The sequence below is a fragment of the Scomber japonicus genome, chromosome 6 (assembly GCF_027409825.1).
Source record: "Scomber japonicus isolate fScoJap1 chromosome 6, fScoJap1.pri, whole genome shotgun sequence".
Taxonomy (NCBI): domain Eukaryota; kingdom Metazoa; phylum Chordata; class Actinopteri; order Scombriformes; family Scombridae; genus Scomber; species Scomber japonicus.
In genome coordinates, this window is record NC_070583.1 from 15,893,543 (window position 1) to 15,915,736 (window position 22,194).

The following is a 22,194-nucleotide window of genomic DNA, read 5'->3' on the forward strand; positions in this document are numbered from 1 at the left end:
TGACAGTGCTGGGAGGCCTCGAACACGGTGGATAATGGAAACTATTGTTGTTTCAGAACAAAAATATAATAGTGCTCTGTCTCTCTCTCTCTCTCTCTCTCTCTCTCTCTCTCTCTGTCACTCCCTCTAGCTCTTTAGCCCTCAGTCAGAGTGAGGAGGCATCACATTGTGTAAAATAGTAATGTGGGTCCCATGATAAAGGTTAAATCTACAGACAAAAATATACTGATGCCCCCTAGTGGTTTTAACTTTCATCACAGCCCATAGTTAAGGGACCGTTTGCAACTGTGGTCATGGTGTGCAATGGTATGCATGTGTGAGTGACATATTCATCCTATTTACCATTAGAAATTTAACACCAAGAAAGAAAAGAGCAAATGCCTGCTATATTTATTTTCACATACTTAGGTATGAACTATTGTATACTTATTTATAGACATTTATTGAGAGAAATATTCAATATTATCAGTAGGGCCTATTAATGTGGTATAAAACTAAATAAACCCTTGTACTACCAAGAAACTCCACACTAGCTTGTGGTTTTGATGCATTCCTGATTATTAATCACATTTACAGCATTTATAGAGGCCATATTATCTGGCCATATTGTCTCTTTATACACAATGCACTTTGATTTTCACATTTATATAGTGATACATATTCTGGGTGGATGTGGCTCAGGAGGTATAGCGGGTCGTCCACCAATCAGAAGGTTAGTGGTTCAATCCCTGGCTCCTCCAGTCTGCATATCAGTATCATTATCTTGCCTAAGTGTCCATGCGCAAGATACTGAACCACATCAGTGTGTGAATGTGGATGTGAATTAGAAACATTTGTAGAATAGATAAATAAATAAATAACTAAATAAATAAATAAATAAATAAATAAAGTGCTATATCACTCACATGAGCAGGCTGGCACTTTGCATCGCAGGAAATTTCCCTTTCTACAATATTTCCCAATATTTATTCATGTATTTTTTTTTGCTTTTTTTATTTATTTATATATATATAAGAAAGTAAGGGAAGCTATGACCCTTTGAATTGTCTACGCTTTTTGTCGGTCGTGTAGTTTTGTGACTGTCCCTAACTACCCTAACTACAGACAGTCATCGGGTGTTGCTGAGTTTTGGAGCTACCGCCAACGGTCATTACCACGTTAGGATATTACTACCACCGTGGGAAGTCGGATGTGATTTTGTCATAGACCATGTATCGTTTTTTGACTTATTTCTTCCTGAAGTACGAATAACTGCGCATTATGTGAATATGGGACTCCTCACAACTTCCAGCTACTTCCCCCTGACACTTTTGGCATGTTTTGCGAAACTGGTTTTATCGTGAGTTTATGTGACAGACTCGTTATGTTATATCAGGACTTCAATTGGTCGAGTAAACTGGAAAGAAAGGGGAGCTTGTAAGAAGAGGACTATTTATATACACTTTATTTCGCCCCATAAACACCGGATACGCGCTTGGTGCATCTGTCACTGAACTCGTGTTGTTATTTGCCAATGGAAAGCTCATCAATGTTTGGTGTCCGTCTGTCCCTAAAACAACGATATTTCCTCCTGCTGTGTTTAGTTGTCGGTGGGATAATTGTTTATCGGTCCACAAGGTAAGACAAACATTTAAACAGCTAACTGAAGCCCGAACTAAGTCAACATTAAACAGGCCTTGACTAACAGGAATCATGCATGAAGATAAATTCATGGGTAAATCCCCGCCCACTGTCACTTAGTTATGATAAGTCAAAGATAACAGCCATATGGAGGGTGTGTCCTATGATTGAGTGATGTTGCTTGGTTACATTCCAGTTTCAATTCTTACAATCAAATAACCAACCAGGTTACCTGTGAACTTAGACCTGACTCACCTGCTGGCCTGTGGACATTGAACATTAATACATGTAAGAAGTTATGTCAAGTGACCTTTCACTGCAAAACCTCACTTTGTCCTGTTGCAAGGAGTGGAGAAAGTTTCACAGCTCACCATGTAAGTCTCAAGTCAGACCTTTGCTACTGATCAGAATGCAGTATCATGTTAGTGTTGTATCATTGTGCTCCCCAGGATGGATCTGCAAAATCATATGCTGTCACCTTTGTGATGTGGTATTAGTATTTTGCTCAAGGGTTATTTAGTCACCAGATTACCTCCCATCTGTGTAATGTGTCGCTAATACCTTCGCAGCCCTTTTAGTTGCACTTGTACAACAGTTCTTTATCAGTTATAAACTGTATTGTGGTCCCCTAGGAGTCGTCCTGAGGTAAGAAGAATCAGCCGTGTGGATGGTCTGAAGGCCAACTCATCTCAGTTCACCCTGGAGAGTAAACCCTTCCGCATTTTCGGAGGCTCCATCCATTACTTCCGTGTCCCCAGAGCCTACTGGGAGGACCGGCTACTGAAGCTGAAGGCCTGCGGTCTCAACACTCTCACAACGTAGGCTCCCACTGCAATGCACTGTACCTCAAAGCATTAGAATGAACAGTGTCACAAATGTATTATTACTGCAGAAGCAATACACATATCAAATACAATAAAGCAAAGCACAGCAGACAAAATGTATGAGTGTTTTAAGTTACAGTAGGAAGTACTAGCTAATTTTACTTTCCTTAAATCACTCAAATGTATCACCATTAAAAAGCTTGCAGCACAGTCAAAATAAGCTTTATTTCTTCTTTTAGGTATGTGCCATGGAACCTGCATGAACCCGAGCGAGGAGTGTTTAACTTTAAAGATCAGCTGGATTTAGAGTAAGGAATGGTGGAGGGAAGACTTGGGGGGAATTCGGAGACTGGTAGAGGGCAGATGAATTCCCACAGATGGCACTGTTGCATTGCAAAAGGGCTGAGCTACTCTGTTGAATAATTTGATACTGCTGAGGAGGTGTATGTTTTCCCTTTTTGCTAATTAGTTGTGCAATATCAGTATTACTGATTCTTGACTTATTGATTTTGATGGTGTCAACCTATTAAGATACACTGTGTGATTGCTATCAAGTCTAATGCAAGAAACATGTTCTCTGAAAAGGGCAAAAACATGCTGTGAAAATGAAAACAAATTGAATGATATATTTTTGAATGAATGATTTTACTGAACATTTTGAACTGAGAATAATTATCTATTCCCCACATTATATCAAGATTATTAGTGCACTGTACTGAGCATTAATTAACCCCACTGACAACATCATTTAAACACTGTGTGTCCTTCTCTCAGAGCCTACCTCCGCCTTGCAGCCCGCCTGGGCCTTTGGGTGATTCTGCGTCCAGGGCCATACATCTGTGCTGAGTGGGATTTAGGGGGGCTACCCAGGTAAAAATCACAGAGTCACAATTAAATTACAGTTTACCTTTGCAGGTAGTTGAAATCTTTTTTACTGCACCATTCAGTAATGTTATAACATAGTCAGCAATTAGCGCAACTATTCCCTTAAACTGGCTTGGGAATTAACTGTTCAGTCACATTACATGTTAGTGAGTGGTGTCTTTGCTGCAGGCTAATTCTGAATAACTCCTGGAAATAATTGATAGTTAAGTTATTCACTGTTATTCTTGAATGCCAAATCGTCATTTTATGTCTCTGCACTATCTGAAAGTAAAGGACACCCACCCAAAGCAAACTTTTGGAAAATAATTATCACATAGTCCTACTTCATCATTACCAAGTGAAATCATTCAAGGTTTCACCACTATCTCAGTTCAAAAGAAAATATGTGATGCATTCAGTGAACATTATATTTCCTCTGGTTATTTATTTAAAAAAAATTGGATTTTGCTGGGCAAACAAATTAGGCACTCATACCTTTTCAGTGAAGCCTTTATGGACCAGGAAGTGTTTAAATGCTCTTTGATCTATTGACCCAAAAATTCCACTGCTACTTATCAGTTACAGTCAAGGCTTTTATTATTAGCAGCTCCATTACAAGTTTAATGCTTAACTTATATTTTTAATCTGCTTGTAGTAACAGGAAGTATCCCTGACCTTTGAAAGGCAGTCAGTCCAATGAGCTAAATGATTATTGTCCAGTCTCTAAACTATCGTGTTAAGCTTAAGTGGTAAATGATCAGGTAACAAATCTTTCTTATCTCAACATTTATTTTAAAATCATATCAATCAGGATCTGGACCTGGTCATTGTACTGTGATGGCAGCGTCAAAAGTCTTGAATGATATTGCTAGTGCATTAGATAAGAAGCACGATTGTGTCACCCTTTTTATTGATTTATCCTAGGCGTTCGATAGTGTCCATCATTAAATTCTTTTAAAAGGTGGAACAATCTGCAGAAGCTTGTAAAATCTGACAAGCCAATCCCTTTTAATCAATTCAAATCTCTTTTGACTGACATAGAGCAGTGTCTTTGAATTTAAGTTGTCCATTGTGTTGATGTATACTGTAACTTTTGTGTGCTTTTAATAATTATAATTTGTTATTGACGCATACTGTCATTTTCTTTTGTGTTCATTGTTTTTATATATACTGTAATCAGGGTACAGTTAGGTGTATCATTTCATGTCTGCTGTCTCTCTTCTATTTGGCCAGTTTCACCAAATGTATTGCCACTGAACAGCAAATGTAAAGGAATTCGTGTTGGTGAGACTGATCCAAAGTCTTACATACTGTATGATAAAATGATATCAGGGCTTCACACAGGGTACAAGACATATAATGGATGGAAGTGAACCACTGCTGATATTCAGATGAAAGTCTCTGATGATGTATCAGACTTTTCGTGTAAGGTATTAGAGGGAACGATAATTCAATCTGACAGCCATATCTCCCTGAAAGGACGAATTCATTTAATTCTGTAATCAAAATAGATTCGGACAGATAATGGGGTAAATGTTGGAGGGAGGGAGACTGGAAGTAGGTATTTTTGGAGTAGTTATGCCTTTAGGGAATGTGAGGTTGAGGTAATATTTATTTGATAATCATCAAAACAGAATGTTTCCAAGGGCATGCAGTGGAGCATTACTTCCCACTGCCACCGCATTATGATAGTCATGCTTAGGTTGGTGCAATATCTGTGATAGCAAAAAAAAACCTAAAGAGAGTTCACAGTACAGCGCATATTGTGTAAAATGTTGATTTTTCAGATTATGAAAAGTTTTCCTGTGATTTATTTTCAGTTGGCTACTACGGGATAAAAACATGAAACTGAGAACAACTTACCCAGGATTCTCTGATGCAGTCAACTCCTTCTTTAATCAACTCATCAAGAAAGTTGTTCCACATCAGGTAGTTTCCACCTAAGCACAGTACAAATTTCAAAAGAACCTTTGTGATTGATATACGTGCTGTAAGATATTCTTGAGAAATAACATGGCTGAATAATTACAATGAATATAATAAAAATACATTCACACTCAAAATAGAAAAACTTTCAATGTTTCAGTTGTCATGTCAGTTATATGCATACATATTTCTGTTAATTCAGAGAATCTGCTACAGTTTTATAATATTTTATCATATTTATAAATTTGATGTGATCATATAGTCAGTCATCATTCTTCTTTTCTCATCATCTCCTCAAAAACTGGGCATATGCTAACAATACAATGCACCGGACTTGAATTGTTCAATTTGCCCCCCCCCCCCCCCTTATTGTCCATCTATTAGTGCCATGCGCCATTGAACAAGCTCTGATTTCCATTTGACAGTGCTTTTTATAATTTAGCTGTAGTGAGGGTAGGGATGGTCAAAAACTTGTGCCAAACCCTAATATGTGTTCTCTTTTCATTGGCTAAATAATATGCAGTACTCCAAGGGTGGCCCAATTATTGCAGTTCAAGTGGAGAATGAATATGGGTCCTATTCCAAAGATAAAGAATATATGCCATTCATCAAGGAGGTAAGAAACCACATTTCTAAATTATTTCAAAAATAATTTCAATTTCAATGCAAAAAAGGGGACTTTGAGGCTGAATTTCTCAAAAATGATACAGTAAATATGCTTGATACTGTATGAGTGAACAGTCAGGATGGTCCCAAGGACAACTGTCTCAACCTTTGTCAGAAATTATGGATAAAAGGGATTTTACAGTCACGTAAAAAATGAGCATGAGCCTTTTTTCTATGTAAAGCTTAATTTCTCTTTCATTGACCATGAAAAGACGAACGACGGCTCACTTGACCGCAGTCTTGAAAGTTGCCTATATCACTCTGCTGCTGTTAGTTTAGCATGTGCTGAATCCACCGGCGGGAACTCTTCTTCCCCTTCTCACTTCGCATGTAAACAAAAGCCCCTCTCCTCTGATTGGCTGTGGGATCATTCAATCTCAGATCAGCACCCGCCTTTTGCTGCATAGGCGTGATGTGTAGTTGAAGGAAACAGAATCTGTGAGTCGTGGGGAAGATTCGAGCAGTTGTACTTATGGATTTGTGTTTGTGTTTTAAAAGAACATAAATATTTTCATGATAAATTATTTTACATACATCAAACATTTATTGTACAAATTCACATTCAGATTTGCACAAATTTTGTCCACAACTTCACATTGTTTGATACAGGTACACAAATATGTTTTGCACTAAATATACTACAATAATAGGAGCATGAATGTGAGCATGTCAGTTTTTTAATCTGTGACTTTGTAAAATAGGATTTGTGCACCTGTAATTAAGAATTTGTGAATGTGTAAGTGTTGTGTTGTATTTGTGGAGACAACTCATAGAGTATGTGACCTCAAATTTACTGATACACATACACAACCACTGTACACAACTACAAATTCCACTGTTACAGGTGCTCAAACCTTTTGCACCAATAACACTTTCATAGAATATGCTTATTTACCTTGCTTCTGTCCGTCACGCACTCTCTTCTTCGCACTCTCTTTCATAAATGTCAGCAATTCATTTTCAGAAAGAATTTTCAATGTTTTGTTAAGTTGTCTCTATAACCTCGCTTCTATGCAGGCTTTAACATCAAGGGGCATCACAGAGCTGCTGCTGACCTCTGACAACAAGGAAGGACTAAAGCTTGGAGGAGTGAAAGGAGGTATTGTTAGGCTGACAGACAAACAAGGCTGTGCATACACATACCCACACACATCACACACATATACAGTGTGATGGTTTGTGTGTAGTGTTTTAACACAGCGTCTGAGCCAAGGATGGCCCAGTGACAGGCAGCTGCAGTTCAGAACCAAATTCAACACACAGAGGATCCTGTGTTGTACTAGAACGTTGTTCTTTTGCATGTACACTGGCAAAGGTATTGTGGTACAAAAAAAACCCTTACTTGTTTTCTCTTTTTCTGCCTGTTTTAATGTACATGCATCATTAAACATTGTTTTACATTTTTTTAATAATAGGGTGACTAATTATTCGGATTATTAGTCTTTACTATTACTGCAACAATGCACAAACACCATCCACATAATTACAAGACAGGATCCTCTGTGGTACTGTTAGAATCAACCTTCATTATGGAAATTCATAACATTTTTAACAGTTTTAAAAGCATCATTATGGTCATACTTATAAGTTTCACACCTTCCAAGTTAAGTTTAATGCCTCACTGGCTGATTCAATATGCTGAAGCTTACATTAGACCATTTTATCACTTATAAACTTTGTGAACATAAGAATTATTAATATTTCTTCTTTCTTTTTTTTCTTTTTCTTTTGTCTGAAGCCCTGGAAACCATCAATTTACAGAAACTGAACCCAAATGTCGTCAAGTACCTGGATGAAATACAAGTGAGTTATATTGAGTCATTACCGTTTTTTTGCTTCCTGAGCTTTCCAACATATAGACCGTTCAGGTAAATCCAAGTGACATTTTAGAGCTATATATAGGTGACCAATAGTGTAGTTACTAAAAGAAACTGAGAGGTCATTTAGACATTTTGTTAAGCGAGCGTATGTTGCTTCCCAAAACATGTTTTCTTCCTCCAGCCTCAGAAGCCAAAGATGGTGATGGAGTATTGGTCTGGCTGGTTCGATCTTTGGGGGGGCCTTCATCATGTGTTCACTGCTGAGGGTGAGACAGACTTTGTTCCTGAAGTTACTGCAGAATCACAAACACTTACTGCAAGATGGGTCGACAGGGTTTCTTTCCAGGGGGAAACAGGATCCGTGATAACAGTAAGACAGGCATCCAGATGAGGCTAAGACTGGATTTCTGCCGATGGATTCTTTTATGAGGGTGAAACAGTTTTCTCTGTAGCGACGGTCGATAGTACAGGCTAATTTGAGACTGGGGTAAGACAGGTGTTGTGTGGCGAAAGTAAGAGAGAGAGAGAGAGTCTTGAGCTTGAGGGCAAGACAGAATCTCAGTGCCATAGGGTAAGAAAGGCTTAAGAGAAACGTTTTTAGCTGAGAATAAAATAGTCTCTGTAATTGGGGAAAGACAGAGTAAGGACAAACGCAGTGCTATGTGGGTTGTGTAAGATAAAATGTGAGACACTCTCTCACATTATGGCTCATTTAAAGCACAGAACACAATCAGTGTAGCTGGTATGTACAGCTTAGCATATGGTCATTTCCTCCTGTTTTTGCGGTTTTGTCATAGATTTGTGTACTTAAAATGCATAGTAGGTCATGAGCCAGGAATCACAAACCTGTCTATGTTCCCTCTTCTTTGTTGTGCATCGCATGTTTGCTGTAATATCTAACTGCATAATGTACACCAGCCAATAACACAACACAGATATGACAAAATATGTGGCCTGAGATATGCCCTAATAAACATGTTTTTTCGTCCTCATAAAATTGACCAATTTTTGGAAGAATTTGAAACTTACATCTTTACCCACGAGGTGCACAAGATGCATGCCACATGCCCGCAGTGGACCTTTGTTGCATGTCATACCCCATCTCTCTTCCCACTGCAAGAAAGACTTAAGAAAATTGTGTTGCTTGATAGTGCTGCTAGAGGTCAAAAACTCCACCTTTAAGCCTTAGATGCAGTTAAGCTTGTGTGAACACCTCAGTAGAGCTGCAACTAGTGGTTATTTTTATTAATACATTTCTAAATAAAAATCTAATTTTTTAAGTTATTTTTTTTTTCAAATGATTACCAGTAAATTATAATAATAATATAAAACATCAGTCTGTAATGTGGAATGATGTAAAACGGAGATGTTTCATATTTTGGCTTGCTAACAGTTAGTGGATTTTTAAAATTGTCAGCTTCATGTCACAAACACCATGAGCCACTTAAGATGGGTCACATTGTCCCAGCTGTTGGTATGGGCCATGAAGGTGTTAACAGTCATATGAAATAACTTGTGGCTGTCTCCTATGTTATATTATACCCTGCATACACGCAGCGCAAAGCTTCAAGTTTCTTTTTTTATTGTAGTCATTCCCAGCAGCCATCCACATCTTAACAAGATATGTTCTGAACAGGAAACAGACAGCAGTTGTGCTTCCTTATGTGTTTTCCCCATAGTGAGAAAGGGAAAAGAAAAAAGATCCTCACCATGTAGAGAGTGTCACAGCTATGGAATAAACGCTGGAATATTCAGAGGGGATTCATGTCCTTGACAGTCCAGTGCTCTGCAGGCTGCAGTACACCCAGCAGTTACTCACAGCCAGCGCCACTATGAAACCAACCAGGTCCATCTCTGTCACTCATCCTGCTCCATTGTTTTTCACTGAGGCTCATGCCTTTGATTGAAATCATTCAAATAAGTCCAATTTATTACTAAAGTCTGATTTCTATTCTCAGTTACTTGTCCTGGTATGTTCACTGCAAAATATACTGTAGGTAGCTGATTTACGTAGGTTGGCAGGCAATTTTGTATGGGTTTTAGCATTGCTCTGTAATGAGTTATAGTAACCTGTAATAGGATGTGTGGCTAAGGTCCGCCCATTTTGCAATTGAAGTGGAACTGAGGGCAATAGGATTATTCAAACTGTGGTTCTGGCGTGTTAAAGCTTAAGGAAATACTCATTGGTCCTAATGTTTAGCTTTTCATTTGTGACTCTCTTCCTGACTCAGTTGTAATATCAAAAAAGTAATAAATTACACACTTTGTGCATTAAATAGTTTGTGTTTTGCTTTTTTTTGACAGAGATGACAGCTGTGGTAACTGAAATCCTAAAACTTGACATGTCGATCAATCTTTACATGTTCCATGGAGGGACAAATTTTGGCTTCATGAATGGGGCGTTTGCTGTTGGAATACCATCACCTAAACCTATGGTAACAAGCTATGGTATGTGTGATAGATCTGTTTTTCTTTCATGGATAAGAATCAAGAGTGCTTTAACACATCAATGTGTATTTTATAGCATTTAAATAAAAATACTCCCTGTAAGGGTTAGGGGACATACTTTCTTATACAGGGTTGTCAAGGTTGAACTAGAGGAATGCCACTAGCTTTCTGACAATTTATAGCTGCTGGTTTTATTCAACTTGTCAAAGTCTACAGATCCTGCATCAAAGTAGTCTGCAGCAATTTATAAGGGGAAAAATATTCTTATTGAAACAGTATCTGCTTGTTACATTGAAATAAATGTGGGTGGGATAGGTAGATAAAAATATGTTGAGGATGTTTTAAATGTCTATAGATGGCGCTATCCTTACTCAGGAGCATCTGACCTTCGGCTGCATTGAATATGCAGAACATTAATGGCTTCATTACCTAATAAAATGTGTGGGAAATGTAAATCAAAGATGGTACAATGGGTTTTATATCCTCCTCTAGGGTACTTAACATTGTAATGACCTCGTTCTTCAGAAAAGGAGAGAATTCTGAAAACTGCCCCGCAGTAGGGAAGGCCGCCTTTGACCTTCAGCAATCTCCATACCTGTGTTTTCTCCTTTGAATGCCGTTTACCTTCTTGCCTCAAAAAAGGCTCCATTTTCTGTCAAGATAACCCAAAATGTGCCTCGGCCCACTGCTGTCTCAAGATGTTTGATAGGGGAGTACAGTGAAAGCATCTGCCACGGTAAGAGGCATCCCTACCTCTCTCTGGCTCCCAAGCCTGCTGTTCTGATAGCGCATTATCTTTCAGATTATGATGCTCCATTATCCGAGGCTGGGGATTACACCACCAAGTACCTTCTTCTGAGGAATTTATTCAGCCACTACCACAGTGAGTGTTGTGTGTTGTTGCTGAGTCAGGCCCCACATCTTCTGTCTCTCTTTCTCTCCCTTTCCTTTCATCTCCCCCACTTAAGTTAATTCTCCTTGTAGAACCTGTTCTCTGTTGAATAAAGCAGGATAACTTTGCATATGATTACAAACACGGATTAGATATGGGTTTGTGCATGTGTGCGAGATATCTGCCCAAGTCAGAGACCCTCAATTACTGCCCATTGTGAAAATTACATACTACACTTTGTATCATGTGTATTGCTTACGCAGTTCTCTCTATTTGTAAAACACTGTTTTTGTGGTTGGGGGGCAAATATTTCAAGTGTTTTGTGGCCAGGAGTAGAAATGTAGCTTTTGGCAATCTGGGATTGAATCCAGCACAACAAAGTAATAATTTGCCCAGCGTTGTGGTGATTGAAGATGGTTTGAAAGGCTGCCTGTGCATGATTCATCCGTATGTTTTGTAGTCTGCTGAACAATGAGCAGTGGCCTGGATATCAGAGTTAGTCTGAGGAGGCTTTGTGTTCTACCCAGCAACCACAAACACATGGCCTAATTCTTTAATTAGATCAACTTTTTTTTGTTTTGTTGGCTTGTCAAATCATGTACATTGTGTCAGTTACTCTCTATCCCGTGATATTGTTTTTGCATAACTTGACACGGGTAAGAATGATCTGTCTAAGTCCCTCCCTACACTGATCTTTGACAATAACATGACTCATGACTCTCTTAAAATAGACCTGTTACATTTATGCTTTGAGGTCTTCTTATTATTTTTAAGATGTCAAAAATTGAAAAAAACATTGTGTATTGAGCACTGCTACAGGTGCATTTGGACTCTACACAAACTCTCTGCACACCATTGATGTTACCACCTTATCTTCCATTTTCTATAGAGGATAGTGTAAGGATGCTATGAATATATTGATAAAATATGATCCTGTAGCGGGGAAAAAAATCCAAATTTGTGCCAGGAAAGACACAGTTTCATAAAAATGTCTTTCTAATACGGCCTACTCCTTTCTTATTTTTATACAGCATATATGGCGCTAGCTTGTAAGTGTTGTGGGGACCCATTTAGAGGAAAGGTGTTCGCCATTATCCTTGAAGCTTTCCTTAAGTGATCCAGCTGTTACCACTTGGTGATAAAGAAATGCTGTCAAGCCTTTTCTAGAGGGACTGCTGGTGTCTCTGCATGGTTTAACACCTTTAAAAGCAGTTGGAGGGCATGGGCAACCTCTGTTAATCGTTGTAAAGAGCCTGTTTTGTAACACAGAGCACAAACCGGATGCTGCTGTGGAGGGCAAATTGGCTCACCCATGGAGCCTTGAAAGCAGTTTCCAAGGGACAGGTGACTTTTATGATAAGTACTCAGTGATTCACAGGCTGCAAACTATTAGAAATTCTGCAAGGAAATGTAGAATGGTTTCAGTGGGACATTCAGGCTACTTTCCTGTAGAAGGTCTAATAGTTAATAGCCCTGTGTCAAAAAGTTATATCATATCATTCTTCCTCCCCAGCTGTAGCCAAATGTTGTAGTTATTAGCTTTAAATCTTTGTGTAAAGGAAAACAAATCAAGCAACATTTTCTATTTCTTTCTTTCAGATGTGATTATGTCACTGCATCCATTGGATTGTATATTTGACTGACTGCTTAAAGATACACATATTCCCGTGCACTTTTTGTGATTTTAAGTCAACATCTTTCCCAGTAAAAATGGTGTGCATGTATATTTTGCTTTCTATAACTAGTATGGGGGCCCTGGGTAATTACAGAAAATGAAAATAAATTGACATACAAAGAAATTGTAACCTACTTTCATATTTCCTTCTTGTTTTTACAGCCCAGACTCTTCCTGATCTGCCGCCTGCTCAGGAGAAGAGAGCATACCATTCTATTGTCGTCAGGCAGCACCTGTCTCTGTGGGACATTCTGCCTTTCATTGACAAGGTGAGCTACACACAGAGAGTGCCAACATTTGTGGCACAAAAATAATAAACATCATCCATGTGGCATTGCATTACATTCAATAAAAAAAAAACAACAACACACACAAGGATTTCTGTCACAAATGGGCCCAATCGTTGGTCATGTTAGTACAAATACTTGAAATTAAAATATATGCTACATGGCTACTATTATGTGTAGCTATTATAGTAAAAAAGTATGGGCCCTGATATATCAACTGTCCTTTCATTCCAAAAGTCAATAAGGGTGGGATATTTGTTGAAGCCATGAAGGATAGGAGTGAACCCAGTTAAAGAGTAACCTCCTGTATGGGATGCTCTTGAAAATGTACAGAACGCACTTGCAAGGAGACAGGGATCATTTCATTGGTCAACGCTTCACCTAGCCTGCTATTGGTTGGGGGATTTTGACAGGATTGTTGCACAAACAATCTGAGAGCAAAGCAGATATCTGAGAGCAGCCTGAGTGTGAAGAGAAGGGCTGAAGATGGAGCAGGAAATCTGTGCAAGCAACAATGTATCTGAGTGCAAGCATACAGTTTGGGCCTGATTTACTAAAGGTCTGCGTGTGTAAAATCAGGTGCAAAGTTGACATCACCCGCAAAAAATGTGCAAGCTGATCTACTAACGCAGTGCACTGAGGTTTGCGTTTTTCAACTGTGTAAGATGATATGCGCTGTCCATTTAGCATGTTTGCCATAATTAATATGCAATGTGGGGCGTTTCAACCCCAGTGTGCAGAATACAGTGAGGAGAAAATGCAAATATGTTATTTAGCACACGCATTGTGATTGACCAAACCTGAAGGTAATTTTACTGACGGAAACTGCATCTATAAATAATACCTTTGAAGGGCAGGTATTAAACGGCTGAGCACTGAGCACAGATGACTTCTGTTACTGTGGAGAGGAGGAGACGGAGGTACAATGACAGAATACGCACAGAATGCAGTTTTTCCACCTGTATTAATAATTTTGGAGTGGAATATTTTTTGTTTTATTAACAGAATTGACTTTGTCTCTCCTCGTACTCTCCCATATGTCAGGTTTTCTGGTAATATTTATTTTTCTTATAACTCAATATATTTGTTAACCTCTTCCACTAGAACCTGATAACATTTCATTTTGCGCTTGCGGCTTTCTGCTCGTCCAAACTCTCCATAAAGACGCAAAACCCTCATTTAAATACTGCTGTCTCCACCCTGTTGCACCTGTCTTCATTTACGCAGTTATTCTTAGTAGATCACCCGCAAAACCCACTATTTGGGATGTTAATAAATCAGGCCCTTTGAGCTGAAGCAGAGCAAATTTAAGTGCAAGCAGGGGCTATATGAGTGCGAGGAGAGGGTATGAGGGAAAGTATTACAAAATCTGAATGTGAAATCAATAAATCATGCTCTCAAATTGAAAGACCATGCTCCTGAATAAAGATAAATAAAGAAAAAAGCCCCATTATTAAACAATCTTTTTGGAGCGTATCCTCATGTATTCTTACTGTCATGTCCACCAGTCTGCTTCAGCCATTTACACCGTGCTCCTCTGAGGCATTTATATTTAAAACAGATGTAGCACGTCTGGCAGTTGCTTACAACATTAATTATTCACTCCCCGTCGAAATAATTTGCTTCCCTCTGAGACGACAATTACTTTGCTCCTGACCAGCCGCACACACTTGTTTAAAACAAGCATTTTCTCTTCGGTGGCTTCTGAGAGAGTGAGTGGGATGTCTGAGTTTGATATTGTATCTGTATGTTTGAAGGTAGGTGGTTAATCGTGTCAAAGCGGGGAGTGTTTATTGACTTGTGAAGAGTGCATAATGCACCTCCCAAGGGTATGCAAAAGAATGTTGCTGAATAAAAGAATTGCTCTGAATGCCAGACAGGAAAGCTTCATTAGGTTTGATATATCATCACTGTGGATGAAGCCATCTTGCAAGTGGGAGATTGTGTGGCAGTAATCATAAGATCCCATCTGGCTTTAGAGTGGTTTTGAGATTTGGAATGTTTTCACATTAAATACAGGAAACCTTATGTAACCATTTCATTAAAAAAAAGAATCTAAAAAGTATGAATTTCAGCAGCACATTTAAAAACCTGTAAAATGTATGAAACTTACTAACTATCCTTTTGTATATTTGGTAGCCTTTCAAGTCAGAAAAGCCTGTAAACATGGAGAATCTCCCTGTCAACAATAACAATGGTCAGTCATATGGCTACACACTGTATGAAACCATCATCACAAGTGGAGGATACCTCAACGCCAAGAACAACATCCGAGACAGAGCACTGGTAAGGACACGAAGACAGACAACGCCATAATGCCTCCAAAATCACACATTTTCTCCTTTCTGTGTAAGAAATGTTGCGCTTGTCTTTGTGAGGAAACTGCTAGTTGTAAATCACACTTATGATCAATGTACTTGCTAAATACAACTAACAAACTCAGGCTGAGACCAGTTGGTATTAGTGTCACACTGTTATGAAATCCTGCAGTTCTGCAAAGCTGATTTTCAAACATTTCAATGAAAGACAGAAAACAATGTGAAGACAAATCCATCTATGTGTCACCTGGAGGGCAGGGGTTCAGATGATTTTATAGTCATAGACATCCAGCTGTAAATTTCTTTCAGGTCATCTGCTTAGCGCCTGCTGAGCCTTTCCTCTCTGTTTGTACCTTTGTTGTATGTTCATGTCAGCAACAAAAATGGTTTCTCATGTGGCTATTTTCATCTTTCAAAGTATATTATTTTCCCATTTTGTCTTTTTCCCTCCTAGGTTTTTGTGGACAAACATTTTGTTGGTGTTATCGATTATAAAGTGCAAGAACTTGCACTCCCTGATGGGAAGGTATATTGTGTGTGTGTTTGTGTGCGTGTGTCCTTGTATATGTAGTTTAGATCCAGTTTGCTGTTAGCTTTTTTGAAAAGGATAAAGTTGTTAATATTTAACAACACGCAGCATGTGAAAGCTTCAGGGGATGCCAATAGATGTTTTTGGCGGTGAGGCACTGTGTATTAAGCCAACAGCAAATCCTCAAACCAATGTTTATCTTAACAAATTTGAATAGTCAATTTCAACTCTACAGAAAAACCAACTAAGATTAGCTTTGATCAATTACTCAAACCATACCAGCTGAAAGGAACTGTTGCCTCTGTTTTGTTGTAAATTATTTCCATTGAGGAATGCTGCTGTATTTCAGCTATGCCTCTCATATTCTATGTATTTTCCCACTTAAGGGAAAAAGAACGCTCGGGTTACTGGTGGAGAACTGTGGAAGAGTGAATTATGGGAACACCCTGGATGAGCAGCGCAAAGGTACAAATTGTTCTACAGATTGATGTCTTTGAAGATGTTCCAGTCAGCACAAGTCTTACAGAGAGAGAGACCTCGAAAGACACTAATTAACAGTGTCTTTTGGAGTTACTGTCCTCTAACTCTTGATTGTATTGTAAAGCAGCTCTGACTCACCTTGCAGGTCTTGTTGGAGATATTGAGTTGAACAAGCGCCCCCTCCGAGACTTCATTATTCATAGTCTGGATATGAAGCCGGGCTTTGTACACAGGTTTGTGTCTCTCAATTATTATCTAGTTTACCTCCATGTTTGTATTTCTCTGTCATTACATGTTCTCCCCTCTGATTCAATCTAGCTAATTATCTCCCTGCTTAACACAGTTACTGGGAGTAGAATGGCAAAATGCAGTCAATACACAGCAATACAACCAGGCAACTTTTTTGGAAGCATGTAGGGAATTGGAAAACTTAGATTGGATACAATACCTATGTGATAATGATGTTGACAACAAATTAAGGCTTAGTTGAATGAAGTAGACGATAATTTTGTACCAGTCAGTAAAATTAGACAGCTGAATATATTGGTTATTAGTATATTGGTTAGAAACTGTATTTAAGAAATATATATGAAGAATAGCAAGGCAATCTTAACAGACACCAAAGGTTTTCTGGAATTATATAAACTAGTGCAGTGCCCGTGCAAAATCTGTTTTTGCTTGTGTTTTTACTACAAAGTCAGACATCCCAACTCTCCCACATATTGATAGCAGCTCCCTGACGCCTGCAAATTAGATCCAATCTCCCGGAATCTGGAGCGTGCAAGCAAGAGCGCACGCTACAGAGTGACTGCACGTGTACTGTATGTGTGTATGTGTGCGACTATTAATGCAGCGAGTGTGAGAGCAAAACGTCCTGATAGCTCTGTGTTGCCCCTTATCAGAGCAATCCCCCCACCTCCCCCGGACCGACACCAATTGCCCCCACCCCTGGTCCTGCGCAGTGCTCAGTGTGCTGTGTGAGAGGGGGAGTGGCCAGCGGCTAGAGCGGCAACAGCAAATGTGTGCTTCTTTTACCGATATATTTATCTATATCTTTTACATTTCTCATTCAAACAACGTCAAACTTGGCACTGCACTTACTCTTGCCCGTAGCAAGACACCTGTCACGTTTGAAATCAATCGGATGAACGGTTCAAGAGATATGCAAATAACAGACAGACAGACAGACAGACAGACAGAGGTTCCTGTCATTTATAGATTGATAAGACAAAAAGACAGTAGTAGACTCATATACAGAATAATACTAACTTCCCCAAAACAGACAAAGATGTTGAAAAGGTGAAATATTGTCAGATTACTTCAGCTCCGTGTTCGTGAATGAACTTGAAGGGCACCAACCTGAACTGCCTTGGAAGTTCAGCAAATACAACATTTTATAATAACTCCAGAGAATAAAAAACTGAACTACAAAATATTATCAAATCACCAGGGCCAGATGTGATACATCCTAGGATCTGAAAGGAATTGGCTTGAGTGATCGCTGAATTTCTAACAGTATTCTATAATCAATTGCTTGAAGAATCAATTTTAGATGTTAATGGAAAGAGGCACAAATCAGTCTAATTTTCAAAATAGGAAATAAATTGTAAGACAATGGAAAGACATGTGGACCATCTGAAGTCAGAAGAAACTACTGTACTGTGCACATAAGTGGCTTCTGTGCTGTGGACAAATTAAAGTGCTCTGAGTGATTAATTGTGCATTGTTGATCAAATGCAAGACTGGGGTCATCCACAAAGATGAGTCCAACACCTTCCACAGCCTTTCCCAATCACCAAATCTTTGTTTGTATTTGTAATTTTCAGGTGTGTATTATTTTATAAGCAACACATAATAGCAGCACATATAATCAAAGTCTGGATCAACTGTATTAGTTAACATTCTGGTTTGGTTAGAGGTTTATATTTAGAACTAGTAGAATATCTTAATATGTTTTCGAGACATTTTGCGGTTTCTCCACATCTAGTGCAACATTGCAATTTTGTTACGCAGACAACATCCTGAAAATGTCAAAGCCTTAAGCCTGGTATGTATGTATGAAACCAAAAAAGCATAATCAAGAGATGTGTCTTGATGTTACAGTATATCCTGCCAACCTTTTAAATTTACTAGAAGGCAAAATATAATCTATAGCCAAAGCAAAGATGGTGAATCTGAATATTTCCCCTGCCACCAATGTCCAACTATTCACTTGACATTTACTGTGTGTGTATAAAATGTAAAGACATGATATACTGCTGGCTAACAAACAAGCCTCTTAAAAGTCAAGACTGATAGATTTTTAGAACCAACATGCAGCAGGTGTACCTAAACAGTAGCCTACATGACAAGACTAAGATATGTGTTTATATGCCATAAAATGTATAGTAAAAAGTGTTATCTGTAACGATTTGAGCAAACTGAAATGTGCAACGTGTTATCTTCTCTTCTCTTTACAGACTTGAGAGTTCAATTCACTGGGTGTCTATGCGTCAGCGGCAGACCTTCCCAGGGTTTTTCCAGGCCACATTGTATATAAGCAGATATCCTAAAGACACCTTCATCAAGCTCCCTGTGAGTAGGAAACCCAGTGGAGTTAATTCCACTCTTGTTAAATACAGGGCTGTGTTATTGGATTCAATTTTATTGACTGGTCTTCTTGTTATTTTGCTTGACCCCTGGGAGATACACAATATAAATTGCTTACTCTGGATTTAACAGAAACCCAGGACCTTGTTCCTGACACCTCATTTTCAAACTTAACTCTTAACTTGTGTGCCTGGTTTAATAGGCAGCCCAGATCTACCAAAGCTGGTCTGAGCAAGGGCATCAACCTGTATTACTTTGCTTTATGTCTTCACCACATAAACATGGAAATCTCTCATTTGTAGATTTCTTATGAATGTTTTTTTAGCTAATCATTGATTCAATATGAATGTATTTTTATATTTAAATTGATCTTTATTGATACAGTTGGCTTAGACTATTTTTAGTTGTCATACCTCCATCAGAAACACAGAAGGTTATAATAGACTTTGTACTTCATAATTATTATAATAAATATTGACTGAATTCTTTACTTCATACTTGATGCAGATCTGCAAATTATTTTTTGAATTCAAGTCACCAGAGAAATATATGTTTGAAAAGCTGTGTTGAGCACTGGCTCACTTAATGCTGTAATTCATTAGATACATTTACATGATAACATTATTATTTCATTTAGTGTGATCATTGGAACATCTGGAATGGCTCTTTACAGAAAAAGGTTCTGCCGATGATCCAATTGAAAAGTCAAGTGCCTCTTGACTAATCTGTTTCCTCCTATTATATTATACTGTACTGTATATCTCATGGTAACTTTACTACAGTTCAAATGTTGAGAATCAAAGTGACTGGATGTAGAGACACTAATAACTATAATTAACAAGTCAAGACATATTTAGCAAGAGATGTAAATTATATTAGATAGAGTCATCTAATATCAGTAGTCATCAGTATGTTTCTTTATCACCCATTAGATTCTGATTGGTTGAATCTGTCTGTTGCCATGGTGAAGAGTAGCTGCTTGTGTCCACAGGGCTGGAGCAAAGGTGTTGTATTCATCAACGGCAGGAATCTGGGACGCTTCTGGTCCATAGGTCCTCAGCAGACTCTCTATATCCCAGGCCCATGGCTTAACAGGGGGGACAACCAGGTACTTCTGTCTTATCTTTACTTTCACCTGCTTACCATTCTGGAGACACTTTTGTCAAAGTCACCTCAGTACATTTTAGCATGGATGACCTCAGCAGTATTGCAAGTGATGTAAGGCTGTGTACTGATGGTGTGTGCAGTCCCTTATGTTTGTTATCAGTAAGAAACACGAGGAAAGATAGGCCACAGGCCAAAGAAGAAAAGAAGGAATATCTGCAAATCATTAAGCACCTAATATTTTCAGCTATTTTCAGTCACTGTTTATAAAAAAACTAACTTCTTAGTATCTATCCATACAAGGACACACCCATCACCACATACACATGTATATTTAAATCCTTTTTGCAAAAATTACTTTCTTTATTCAATCTTGCCAAAAGTTGGTACTCATGAAAAAAAGAGAAATGGTTTCCAAATACCTCAAGATACCTGAAATAGAAACCAAATGTAGACATACACACATTTATTATAATTATCGATTCATTTAATTTAATTGATTATTATAATTAAAAAAATATCAATCAAAATCAATATTTATTAATTTTTATTTCATAATTAGTTTTGTTTATAAAATGTCAGAAAACAATTATGGTCATTACTATTTCCCAGAGCCCATGGTGTCATCCTCAAATATATTGTTTTGTTTTTGCCCAACAGTCCAAAATATTCAATTTATAATTACATAAAACATAAAAAATAGCAGATTTTACATACTGGAGAAGCTGGAACAAGCAAATGTTTGGCATTTTTGTTTGAAATGAAAATAGTTGTAGATTAATATGTGATGATCACCTCATCACTTAGTTGATCCTTTTAGTTCTGGGTGACCGTGGATGGCCCTAATATTTCCAGGTTTTACTTGTTATCAAAAAATATAGGATTGTCTGTCACTGTGTATTTTGATGTAGGTCTGAATCCAAATGATTAATTAAAAACTAAGGCTTTGTATCACTGAATTAACACATTTCCCACCTATGATGGATGTATACGTTCTATCTGAGTGCTTTTTATTTCCTTTGGTCATACCTGTATGATGCTCACTTTTGCTAAAATGATAAAATCATATTACAGTTACAGTTCGCAGCTACTGATATTCATCATCACGTAGTGTTGATGTTGTTGAATTCAGTGCTTTCTGGAAAAGGCAGTAAGCAACATCTTCTGTATCTTTGTTTCTCCTTCCTGCGGTTTCAAACTTTTCTTTTCTGTGAGTGTGCATATATTGACATTAGTGCTCAACCACCCACTCCAACTGTCCTTTCATGACCTCGGCTAAGCTGGTATTTTTCGCTTTATCACAGGTAATAATTTTTGAAGAGCAGGAAACAGATGGCAAGATCCAGTTTGCCAGTAGCCCTGACTATGGCATGGCTGTTGATGTCCAGTGAGAACAGGAGGTGAGAGGGAAGGACTGAAGAGGGGAGGAGGAGGAGTAGGATGGGAGAGGTTGGGAGGACTCAGAGCTTTATCTGCTCAGGCATCCACGGCCAGCCACGACCAGCAGCACTCAAAAGTCACACACAGTGAACATGATATTTTGTGCCCTATCAGAAAACCTCAATGTAGCAGTGATCCAGACTTATCAAGCTATTTTTCACATGCTGACTGTATGACATTCTGTTGTATCCTTTTTTATTCAATTTAGTAACAGTATAATTAACGGTTACTCACATACTGCACAAATGAAGACCAAGGGATTGTGACAAAGAAGGATCTTGATTATAATAAAGTGTTATAAAATCTCTTCCTCTCACAGACTGTATTTATAAATTATGTTCAGGCTGCATAAAAATAACTTTGAATAAAGACTGGTTTGACCTCTGTGTCAGTAGCCAAGGCCCATGAAGCTTTTGAACTGCTTTATTTATTCAGCACAGTGAGAGCCTGTTTGGAACAACACTGTCCATTTTTCAAATGTACCTTCTTATGATATGCTGTGAGCTCCTGCACAGAAGTCAAAATCACAAGCTGTTTTTGAAAATCTCATCTGTTCTGCCTCATGCTAACCAGAATGAATAACATCACAATTATTGTAAATTACAATAAATTACAATAATACAGGTAAATTACACTGTAAAAGCTAATAGATAGGTAACCTAAAAATAGTAGGTAATCAGGTTTCCTGTGGTGCTGAAATATTGGAGCAAGT

General features: G+C 38.2%; 1 protein-coding gene across 1 annotated transcript; it reads left to right on the forward strand.

Annotated features, from left to right (window-relative positions):
* Positions 1-1,202: 1,202 nt before the first annotated feature.
* Positions 1,203-21,787, forward strand: LOC128360204 (beta-galactosidase-1-like protein 2). The gene is made up of 19 exons (XM_053320579.1): positions 1,203-1,617; positions 2,253-2,438; positions 2,684-2,752; positions 3,219-3,314; positions 5,129-5,237; positions 5,758-5,850; positions 6,918-6,999; positions 7,639-7,703; positions 7,902-7,986; positions 10,025-10,168; positions 10,971-11,051; positions 12,898-13,004; positions 15,162-15,308; positions 15,795-15,866; positions 16,256-16,334; positions 16,495-16,582; positions 18,809-18,923; positions 19,930-20,046; positions 21,347-21,787. Exons 1-19 carry the CDS (start codon positions 1,514-1,516, stop codon positions 21,431-21,433), a joined length of 1,926 nt encoding a protein of 641 aa, XP_053176554.1. The 5' UTR covers positions 1,203-1,513; the 3' UTR covers positions 21,434-21,787.
* The last annotated feature ends 407 nt before the right edge of the window (positions 21,788-22,194 follow it).

Excerpts from the sequence above, each read along its gene's own strand:
- LOC128360204 (XM_053320579.1), top strand. The coding sequence starts at position 1,514 with ATGGAAAGCTCATCAATGTTTGGTGTCCGTCTGTCCCTAAAACAACGA. Across the intron at positions 1,618-2,252 it reads ATTGTTTATCGGTCCACAAG|GAGTCGTCCTGAGGTAAGAA; the intron begins GTAAGACAAACA and ends GTGGTCCCCTAG. Across the intron at positions 10,169-10,970 it reads ACCTATGGTAACAAGCTATG|ATTATGATGCTCCATTATCC; the intron begins GTATGTGTGATA and ends ATTATCTTTCAG.